The sequence below is a fragment of the Oncorhynchus gorbuscha genome, linkage group LG11, assembly GCF_021184085.1.
Source record: "Oncorhynchus gorbuscha isolate QuinsamMale2020 ecotype Even-year linkage group LG11, OgorEven_v1.0, whole genome shotgun sequence".
Lineage (NCBI taxonomy): Eukaryota > Metazoa > Chordata > Actinopteri > Salmoniformes > Salmonidae > Oncorhynchus > Oncorhynchus gorbuscha.
Window position 1 is genome coordinate 17,761,506 of NC_060183.1, and position 12,056 is coordinate 17,773,561.

The 12,056-nt window shown below is 41.3% G+C and overlaps 1 protein-coding gene across 1 annotated transcript in view; it reads right to left on the reverse strand.

The window, feature by feature from the left end:
• LOC124048202 (anthrax toxin receptor 1-like) overlaps window positions 1–5,846 on the reverse strand; it is a 28,412-nt gene extending 22,566 nt beyond the window's left edge. The window contains exon 1 of the mRNA XM_046368732.1: window positions 5,099–5,846. Coding sequence (XP_046224688.1) covers window positions 5,099–5,259 — 161 coding nt within the window. The 5' untranslated portion in view covers window positions 5,260–5,846. The remainder of the gene's footprint in view (window positions 1–5,098) is intronic.
• Window positions 5,847–12,056: the final 6,210 nt, after the last annotated feature.

Genomic DNA, 12,056 nt, shown 5'->3' on the forward strand with positions numbered 1-12,056 from the left:
TGGTTTTTATTTCATTTTTATTTAACTATGCAAGTCCGTTAAGAACAAATTCTTATTTACAATGACGGCCTACCAGAAGGCAGAAGGCCTCAAGTAGGGATGGGGACCTGGGATAAAAAAATCAAATACAAAAATATATAAATATAGGACAAAACACACATCACGTCAAGAGAGACAACACTACATAAAGAGAGACCTAAGACAACAATACATCACGCAAAGCAGCCACAACTGTCAGTAACAGTGTCCATTATTGAGTCTTTGAATGAAGAGATGGAGATAAAACTGCCCAGTTTGAGTGTTTGTTGCAGGCTGCAGCGAACTGGTTACAGATAAGGAAGTAAGGGCAAGGAAGTGATGTCAGCAGACCAAAAGTAAAACCAGGATGTTTTCCCATAACATCTGATGAGCATTAGCTACAGTGGTAGGGAGTGAGTTTTGATGATTTTTATTATGCAGAACATTTGGCATCAGTACTGGTCTGCAGTGATAGAAACATGCCCTAAAACAATACATTTAGTTGTGTTCCTTATAAAACAGCGGGATAGGGCCTACCAGTCTGATTAAGTTCAAAGTCATACCCATGGAGATCTTATTAAATGACTAATTATATGGTCATACTTCAGTAGGCCTATAGTACACCACAACATAGGGATAACTTTAGCTTGGTTCTCTTTGATCCACTACCCATTTGGACCTTAACAGTAATGATTCATGATATCCACATGGTCCGTTTTCCTTTATTCGGTGACCACTTGGCTAAGGGAGATTTTTCCATAAAGTAGTCGTGAAATTTACAGGATTTATATTCAAAGAAACTCGAGACCAAAGTGTTGACTCCAGCCACTCCAGTGTTCGGCGCATGTGACAAATAAAATTGGATTTGATTTGTATCCTAGTTGTAGCCCTATGCAGTGTGACAAGAGCCAGACCCGGAGGAAAAACTCCTGGTCCTATGGGATGCAACTAAGGCCCAGAGTTTTTCCTGTTCAGGTCTGGTCAGGAACCCAATGACCAAGCTAAAGTACAAAGGGCTATGCCCTTAATCTACATCTCAACCAGAATGTGGTCTGTGCTAGTGTTGTCACGATACCAGTATTGCAATACTATGACACCAGATTCTTCTTGGCAAAAAAGAAAACATGAAGCAGAGTCAACTTTATGGTCCATTAAAACATACTTTTGCAAAATAGGGTGTGCTATAGCTTGCAAAAAAAACAAATGTGACTCTGGGTGACAACACAAGACAGTTTTTTCCACCAACATCAGGACTTGAGTCTGCTTCATGTTTTGTTTCCTTTGCTTCCTTACTTCCTAGTATTGTGATACTGGTGTTGTAAAAACACTTGCCTGTGCATCTCATAAACAGCTCAGGCCTGAGGGATGAGGGGATGTCACTAACGAGCATCCGGTTGTTTGAAGTCAGGAACTTCGCTTAGTAGCACCAACATCCTCATCATCAGGGCCACACAAGTTTGCACACATAGAAATCTATCAACATTGAATCATACATTTTCTACGAGTTGTGTTACCAGATGAGAACTTATCTAAAATATGTCCAAATTAGATCAGATATATTACATAAGGTCAGAGAACTGGCAATGTGGTGCCAGGACAACAACCTATCCCTCAACGTGAGCAAGACAAAGGAGCTGATCGTGGACTACAGAAAATGGTGGGCCGAACAGGCTAGAAGTCGACCGATTATTCGAAATGGCCGATTAATTAGGGCCGTTTTCAAGTTTTCATAACAATCTGAAATCTGTATTTTTGGACACCGATTTGGCTGATTTTACCTTTATTTATCCTTTATTTAACTAGGCGAGAACACATTCTTATTTTCAATGACGGCCTAGGAACGGTGGGTCAACTGCCTTGTTCAGGGTCAGAATGACAGATTTTTACCTTGTCAGCTCGGGGATTCAATCTTGCAACCTTACAGTTAACTAGTCCAACGCTCTAACCACCTGATTACATTGCACTCCACGAGGAGCCTGTCTGTTACGCGAATGCAGTAAGAAGCCATATTCATGAAAAAGGACTGTCTTGCTCCAATGTGAATCTAACCATAAACATCAATGCCTTTCTTAAAATCAATACACAAGTATACATTTTTTAACCTGCATATTTACTTAATATTGCCTGCTAACCTGGCTCGTTGAAAACTCTGTGAAGACTGTTTCTTCCTAACAAAGACAGCCAACTTCGCCAAACGGGGGATGATTTAACAAAAGCGCATTTGCAAAAAAAGAACAATCGTTGCACGACTGTACCTAACCATAAAAATCAATGCCTTTCTTAAAATCAATACACAGAAGTATATATTTTTAAACCTGCATATTTTGCTCAAAGAAATCCAGGTTAGCAGGCAATATTAACCAGGTGAAATTGTGTCACTTCTCTTGCGTTCATTGCACGCAGTCAGTGTATATGCAACAGTTTGGGCCGCCTAATTTGCCAGAATTTTACGTAATTGTCACGTTCTGACTTTAGTTCCTTTGTTATGTCTTTGTTTTAGTATGGTCAGGGCGAGAGTTGGGGTGCGTAGTCTATGTTATTTTTTCTATGTTGTGTTTCTGTGTTTGGCCTGGTATGGTTCTCAATCAGAGGCAGGTGTCGTTCATTGTCTCTGCTTGAGAATCATACTTAGGTCACCTTTTCCCACCTGTGTTTTGTGGGTGAATATTTTCTGTCTAGTGTTTTCTGCACCTTTCAGGACTGTTTCGGTTTTCGTTTATTTCACGTTGTTATTTTGTATTTTCAGTGTTCAGTCAATAAACATCATGAACACATACCACGCTGCGCATTGATCTGACATTTCTTACTCCTCGTCAGAGGAGGATGAAGAATTCCCGTACAGTAATTATGACATAACATTGAAGGTTGTGCAATGTAACAGGAATATTTAGACTTATGGATGCCACTGAAAGAATAAATGTCTTGTTTTCGAGATGATAGTTTCCGGATTCGACCATATTAATGATCTAAGGTTCATATTTATGTGTGTTATTATGTTATAAGGCTCGTAAGCATTCATTCAAACAGCACTTTCGTGCGTTTTGGCAACAGCTCGTCGCTGTGTTTCAAGAATTAAGCTGTTTCTGACTTCAAGCCTATCAACTCCCGAGATTAGGCTGGTGTAACCGATGTGAAATGGCTAGCTAGTTAGCGGGGTGCGCGCTAATAGCGTTTCAAACGTCACTCGCTCTGAGACTTGGAGTGGTTCTTCCCCTTGCTTTGCAAGAGCTGCGGCTTTTGTGGAACGATGGGTAAAGCTGCTTCGAGGGTGGCTGTTGTCAATGTGTTCCTAGTTTGAGCACAGGTATAGGCGAGGAGAGAGACGGAAGCTATACTAAAGTGCCTATAAAAACATCCAATAGTCAAAGGTATATGAAATACAAATCGTATATAGAGAGGAATTGTCCTATAATTCCTATAATAACTACAACCTAAAACTTCTTACCTGTGAATATTGAAGACTCCTGTTAAAAGGAACCACCAGCTTTCATATGTTCTGAGCAAGGAACTTAAACGTTAGCTTTTTTTTACATGGAACATATTGCACTTTTACTTTCTTCTCCAACACTTTGTTTTTGCATTATTTAAACCAAAATGAACATGTTTCATTTTATTTGAGGCTAAATTGATTTTATTGATGTATTATATTAAGTTAAAATAAGTGTTCATTCAGTATTGTTGTAATTTTCATTATTACAAATAAAAAATTAAAAAATCATCCGATTAATCGTTATCTGCTTTTTTGGTCCTCCAATAATCGGTATCGGCGTTGAAAAATCATAATCGGTCGACCTCTAGAACAGGCCCCCATTAACATCGAATGGGCTGTAGTGGAGCGGGTCGAGAGTTTCAAGTTCACCAACAACCTATCATGGTCCAAACACACCAAGACAGTCGTGAAGAGGGCACGACAAAACCTTTTCCTCCTCAGGAGACTGAAAAGATTTGGCATGGGTCCCCAGATCCTCAAAAAGTTCTACAGCTGCACCATCGAGAGCATCCTGACTGGTTGCATCACCGCCTGGTATGGCAACTGCTCGGCATCTAACCGTAAGGCGCTACAGAGGGTAGTGCGTATGGCCCAGTACATCACTGGGGCCAAGCTTCCTGCCATCCAGGACCTATATAATAGGCTGTGTCAGAGGAAAGCCCATAAAAGTGTCAGAGACTCCAGTCACCCAAGTCATAGACTGTTTCTCTTCTACCGCACAGCAAGCGGTACTGGAGTGCCAAGTCTAGGACCAAAAGGCTCATTAACAGATTCTACCCCCAAGCCATAAGACTGCTGAACAAATAACCACCCCTACCTACATGTACAAATTACTTCAACTAACCTGTACCAGTACCGGTACCCCCTGTATATACGGTACCCACTGTATATAGCCTCGTTATTTTATTGTGTTACTTTAAAAAAAAATCACTTTAGTTTATCTGGTAAATATTTTATTAACTCTTCCTGAACTGCACTGTTGGTTAAGGGCTTGTAAGTAAGCATTTCACGGTAAGGTCTACACTTGTTGTATTCGGCGCATGTGATTTGATTTGACGTTCTGACTCCAAATTGACACAATGCATTATATACAGTTCATTTCTATTGGGCACAAACTATTCTGAAACACAACCAAAACAAACAGAAAATGCACCCAACAAATGTGTAGAGTCACAGGCTTGATGTAGTCATTGCGTGCTATGGAACCAAATACTTAACTTTTTACTACTTTAATACACATATAACTGAATTTGTCCCAATACTATTGTTTACCTAAAATGGGGGGACTATGTACAAAAAGTGCTGTAATTTTACCAGATATGGATGAAAATACCCTTAATTGAAAGCTGATAGTCTGCACTTTAACCCCATAGTCATTGTATCATTTAAAATCCAAAGTGATGGAGTAGAGAGCCAAAACAACAAAAAACGTGTCACTGTCCTAAACATTTTGGAGCTCACTGTACACTATTGCCTGTTTAGTAATGACTTAATACCGTGTAATGAGCGATGTTTGGCATCTCAATATAACGGCTCCCTGGGTTTATTATGCAGTATAATAATAAATATGCCATTTAGACAGTTACTTACTTGTCAAGCACAAAATACAAGTCAAAAGCCCCCTGACATGTACTTTCCTCCCCTTCTTCTTCTACTTCTTGCTCTGGTTCAGCATTTACAGATGCTAAAGTAAACATTAAAAATCCAAGGAAAAGTAGGGCAAGAGACACTTTTCTCCAAAACCTCGCCATCTTTCCCCCGCCAAAAACGCAAAATACTCCAAAACCTCAATGGAACTAAGTCAATGCTGTCTCACATCCACAAAGTCTTGAAATGACTTATCTAGGCAGAGATGCATAACCGACAAAAAAGACGGTCAAGGCTGCGCCATAGAAAACTGATGCTCTCAGTTTCCAAACAATACAGATCGTGTTGGTGAAGGCGAATATACCATACCAAAACTTGCAGCACTTTATTATCCTTTGAAAACGTAGAAAATAATTTGGTCAGAGATTTTACTCTCCGATATCATCCTGTCATATTCGCATGATAAAACAATCGTGGAGTATTTGATTAACACATCTAAAATGTTTCAACGTGTTAGAATATATGTGGATAATTCACAAAAACACACGTTTCCTGTGAAAAGTGTCAAAATCATTTTGGTTAAAAAAGCTAAATGGAGACGTGCAATGTTAAGAACTGGGAGCTCGGGAACAAACATGGCAGAATGGAACCAGGTTTCATATTTCTGCCTAGAGAAAAAAAAACGAAAAAAGGTCGAGATTTCATGTTGCACCTCCCTCTCAAGAAGCTAACTTTGGAGAAACATATGCCTGCCTATAAAACAGGGAAGAAATGATGAGCTGCAGCATCCACTGACATCTTAACACCAAAATCCTATCTGTCCAGAATGTTATTGTAGGCTAATAGAGTACCACAGTATGAGTCATTATACCCAGAAAACCTAGCAGTCAAACAAGGAAATTGTTCCAATTTTTTTTCCACCATCCATTTTCCCATAGCGGATTTTAGAAACACTTAAAATAAGGGCTGCGTTTCTTGTAGGTTTAACCTGGCAAGACATTTGGATTTAAATCTCTATAGGACAACGTGACTTTTATCAATATATTTGCCTGTATTTACCCCCCCCCACCCTCCCATGATATGCTAATTAGCTGCTAATGTGGCTATCATAAAGAACTACAAATGCCATGATGATCTGGACGAAACTGCCAAATCGAGGCAAAGGTAAGAATCTCTGGATTAATGATCTAATGTTGACTATATTTAATAATTAATAAATTGGCAACATTTTTTTCAATTGATAATTCTGTGAACTGTTGTGTGCACGTTTTCAATTGACAATCCCAATTATCAATGGTCTCAGCTAGAGATGACGTGCAGAAGCTTGCAGGGATTTGTAGTCTTGCATGATGTCTACTTTGATGCTAATTAGCATTTTAGAATCTGAGAGTAAATACAGCCAAATATGTTGATTAAAGTCAACTTGTCCGAGAGAGATTTACATGATTATCGAAATGTAACGCCAGGATATTCATACACAAAACACAGTTTTAGGTGTTTTGAAAATTCCCTATGGGAAAAATGAATGGTGGAAAAATGATTAGGAACCACCATGGGCTCCAGAGTGGCGCAGCGGTCTAAGGCACTGCATCTCAGTGCAAGAGGTGTCACTACAGTCTCTGGTTCGAATCCAGACTGTATCACACCTGCCCGTGATTGGGAGTCCCATATGGTGGCGCACAATTTGCCCAGCGTCATCTGTGTTTGGCTGGGGTAGAGAGAATTTGTTCTTAACTGACTTACCTAGTTAAATTTAAAAAATCTCTGTTTGACTGCTAGGTGTTATGGTATTATGACACATCTGCTGTTGGGCTCTATTGAGTATGGTATGAGTCATAAGGATAAAATAATAGCCAATCAACATTGAGCTGAACTGAGTGAGCTCAACTGTGAATGGTCCTGGAGCACCAAAAAAAATGTAATGGGAAGCTAGTTTGGATTTGGCTTCACTCCAATCACATCACAACGAGAGCAATATGTCATTGACAGAAACAACTTGAATTGTTGCATCTCGTTGTGTTGTCCCCTGGTGGCTAGCTAGCTAAAATTGGCCATTTCCTAAATTAGCCATGGATGAAGATTGACTTGTTGTTTTACTTAATTCTCCGTACTGGCCAAAAAAATGTAATGGGAAGCTAGTTTGGATTTGGCTTCACTCCAATCACATCACAACGAGAGCAATATGTCATTGACAGAAACAACTTGAATTGTTGCATCTCGTTGTGTTGTCCCCTGGTGGCTAGCTAGCTAAAATTGGCCATTTCCTAAATTAGCCATGGATGAAGATTGACTTGATGTTTTACTTAATTCTCCGTACTGGCCAATGATTATAACAGCGATTCTGATCCAGCCATAAATTCATACATTGTGCCCCTGGCCTGAGATGATGGACGTTCAATATGTAGCTAGATGTAGAAGGCTAATGATCACTTGCTAATGTTGCACATAAAAGGAATTTTAAGCTCGCGAGCAAACATTTTAGCCAGGTAGCCTAGGACAACAAAAATGTAAGTGTGTACTGTATGACGGCATCACAGAACGTTTCATCAACATGAAAGAGAGGAGGAGGACATTGGTGTTTCTCTTCAAGTAGGGTGAGTCAACATCTACTTGCATGAACGCACACAAGCGGAAAGAAATCACAGAAATCACCTGACAGAGGTTGCTCTCCAGTTTTGTGATGAAACAAATACGTGGTTGAATTTATTCTGCCACTGTGTCTTCTTATCGTCTCGGCCTTAGGCCTATATATCATGTTTACAATGTATATAAACTAACAGGTTATAGAGCAAACAATGCAATTATCACAACACACACTGCAGGTTGTAATATGTCTTTTCTCTCTGGCTTGGCTTCCCCAGTGATTTTACCCACTCACCGTTACTGTGCATATTACTAGCCTTTTCACAGCCCATCCCAGCATAAGACTAGTCTGATTAATCAGGCTGTAATACACAATGAATTTGTATATACAGCCTGAAACTAATGGCTGAACAATCCTATAACTGAATGTTTAATAAAATTACATTTAAAGGTGCACTATGCAGAAAGCGCGTCGTCATTTCCTGTTTGCAAAAATGTGAATAGTTTGCCTAATTTCAGTTTATGTGTCAAAACAAGCAAGTATAGTGTGGAGATGCTAAAACAAAACGTAAGAATGGGAAGCATAGAAATACTGCACATAGAAGAGATCTACCACTTCTTAGACATGCTTTCATTGACAATGACAGATCTACAACTCACATTTCCATGTGAATTTGGTCATGTCGCCCAACAAGTTACATTTTACAGCTTTAAACTCTACTGGTTGTCTGTGCGGTTTGTTGTTCAGCTGCTCAAAATGTTTTTAAAAAACGGAAAGTATTGTTTACCCAACTTCTTAGAGAACCGGTAGGCATAGGCTATGGTTCGGTTCGGCACCATGGTAAAGTTAGTTTTATATTGTATATACGGTTTTCTCTCATCAATAGCTATTGAACTAATAAGCTTGTCATGAAAATAAGAAAATTATATAAAATAAAATAAAATTGTATTTGTATCATACACATGGTTAGCAGATGTTAATGCGAGTGTAGCGAAATGCTTGTGCTCATAGTTCCGACCATGCAGTAATATCTAACAAGTAATCTAACCTAACAATTTCACAACTACTACCTTATACACACAAGTGTAAAGGAATGAATAAGAATATGTACATAAAAATATATGAATGAGCGATGGCCGAACGGCATAGGCAAGATGCAGTAGATGGTATTGAGTACAGTATATACATATGAGATGAGTAATGTAGGGTATGTAAATATTATATAAGTGGCATTGTTTAAAGTAGCTAGTGATACATTTATTGCATACATTTTTCCATTATTAAAGTGGCTAGAGATGAGTCAGTATGTTGGCAGCAGCTGTTTATTAACAGTCTGATGGCCTTGAGATAGAAGCTGTTTTTCAATCTCTCGGTCCCCGCTTTGATACACCTGTACTGACCTCGCCTTCTGGATGATAGCGGGGTGAACAGGCAGTGGCTCAGGTGGGTGTTGTCCTTGATGATCTTTTTGACCTTCCTGTGACATCGGGTGGTGTAGGTGTTCTGGAGGGCAGGTCGTTTGCCCCCGGTGATGCGTTGTGCAGACCTCACTACCCTCTGGAGAGCCTTACGGTTGTGGGTGGAGCAGTTGCCGTACCATGCGGTGATACAGCCCGACAGGATGCTCTTGGTTGTGCATCTGTAAATGTTTGTTAGTGGTTTTGGTGACAAGCCGAATTTCTTCAGTCTCCTGAGGTTGAAGAGGCGCTGCTGCGCCTTCTTCACCACGCTGTCTGTGTGGGTGGACCATTTCAGTTTGTCCGTGATGTGTACGCCGAGGAACTTAAAACTTTCCACCTTCCCCTCTACTGTCCCGTCGATGTGGATAGGGGGCTGCTCCCTCTGCTGTTTCCTGAAGTCCACAATCATCTCCTTTGTTTTGTTGACATTGAGTGTGAGGTTATTTTCCTGACATCACAATCCGAGGGCCCTCACCTCCTCCACCCTGTAGGCCATCTCGTCGTTGTTGGTAATCAAGCCTACCACTGTAGTGTCGTCTACAAACTTGATGATTGAGTTGGAGGCGTGCATGGCCACTCAGTCATGGGTGAACAGGGAGTACAGGAGATGGCTGAGAACGCACCCTTGTGGGGCCCCAGTGTTGAGGATCAGCGGGGTGGAGATGTTGTTACCTACCCTCACCACCTGGGGGCGGCCCGTCAGGAAGTCCAAGACCCTGTCAGGAGGTCCAGGACAGGGCGGGGTCGAGACCCAGGGTCTCGAGCTTAATGACGAGTTTGGAGGGTACTATGGTGTTAAATGCTGAGCTGTAGTCGCAGAACAGCATTCTTACATAGGTATTCCTCTTGTCCAGATAGGTTAGGACAGTGTGCAGTGTGATTGCGATTGCGTCATCTGTGGACCTATTGGGGCGGTAAGCAAATTGGAGTGGGTCTAAGGTGTCAGGTAGGGTGGAGGTGACATGGTCCTTGACTAGTCTCTCAAAGCACTTCATGATGACGGAAGTGAGTGCTACGGGGATAGTCATTTAGCTCAGTTACTTTAGCTTTTTTCGGAACAGGAACAATGGTGGCCCTCTTGAAGCATGTGGGAACAGCAGACTGGGATAAGGATTGATTGAATATGTCCGTAAACACACCAGCCAGCTGGTCTGCGCATGCTCTGAGGACGCGGCTGGGGATGCCGTCTGGGCTGGCAGCCTTTTGAGGGTTAACACATTTAAATGTTTTACTCTCGTTGGCTGCAGTGAAGGAGAGCCCACAGGTTTTGGTAGCGGGCCGTGTCAGTGGCACTGTGTTGTCCACAAAGCTAGCCAAGAAGTTGTTTAGATTATCTGGAAGCAAGACATCGTGGTCTGCGACGGGGCTGGTTTTCATTTTGTAGTCCGTGATTGACTGTAGACCCTGCCACATACCTCTCGTGTCTGAGCCGTTGAATTGCGACTCTACTTTGTCTCTATACAGACGCTTAGATTGTTTGATTGCCTTGCGAAGGGAATAGGCACACAGTTTGTAGTCGGTCATGTTTCCGGTCACCTTGCCCTCAATAAAAGCTGTGGTTCGCGCTTTCAGTTGTGCGCGAATGATGCCATCAATCCACGGTTTCTGGTTGGGGAATGCTTTAATAGACGCTGTGGGTACAACATCACAGATGCACTTGCTAATAAACTCGCTCACTGAATCAGCGTATTCATCAATGTTACTGTCCGACGCCAGGCGGAACATATCCACGTCCACGTTATCGAAGCAATCTTGAAGCGTGGAATCTGATTGGTCGGACCAGCGTTGAACAGATCTAAGCACGGGCGCTTCCTGTTTTAGTTTCTGTCTATAGGCTGGGAGCAACAAAATGGAGTCGTGGTCTGATTTTACGAAAGGAGGGCGGGGGAGGGCTTTATATGCGTTGCGGAAGTTATAATAACAATGATCCAGGGTTTTGCCAGCCTGGATCGCGCAGTCAATATGCTGATCAAATTTAGGGAGCCTTTGTTTTCAGATTAGCCTTGTTAAAATCCCCAGCTACAATAAATGCAGCCTCAAGATATGTTGTTTCCAGTTTACATAGAGTCAAATGAAGTTCTTTCAGGGCCGTTGAGGTGTCTGCTTGGGGCGGGATATACTCGACTGTAATTATAATCGAAGAGAATTCTCTTGGTAGATAATGCGGTCTGCATTTGATTGTAAGGAATTCTAGGTCAGGTGAACAAAAGGACTTTAGTTCCTGTATGTTGTTATGATCACACCACGTCTCGTAAATCATAAGGCATACACCCCTGCCCTTCTTCTTACCAGAGATATGTTTGTTTCTGTATTGGGCTGTCATGTTTTCCCACCTTGTTGGGCTTACACACGGATGACATGTAAGGCCTATTGTCTAATCAAGAAATCCCAAAATATCCCTTTAAGAGATAAACATGGTAATGCTTTCACTGATTGCACGTAAAGGAAGATAGTTCCTAAATGATAGTGTGCTTGCTTTGTTATTGTCACGTCCTGACCTTAGTTCCTTTTTTATGTCTCTATTTTGGTTTGGTCAGGGCGCGAGTTGGGGTGGGCATTCTATGTTTTTCATTCTATGTGTTTGGCCTGGTATGGTTCCTAATCAGAGGCAGCTGTCAATTGTTGTCTCTGATTGAGAACCATACTTAGGTAGCCTGTTCCCACCTGTGTTGGTGGGTAGTTGTTTTCTGTTTTTGTATTCTGTGCCAGACAGAACTGTTTCAGTTTCGTTCATTCTCTTTTTTTGTTTTTCCATTCAGTGTTCAATTCATAATAAAAGATGAACACTTAACACGCTGCACCTTGGTCCTCACCTTCTTCAACCCACGACAGCTGTTACAGTTATCCAACTGATCTTGTTTCCTTTCTGTCATCATGTGAACCCCGTTCATTGCTGCTTGCAGCTATATTTATTGTT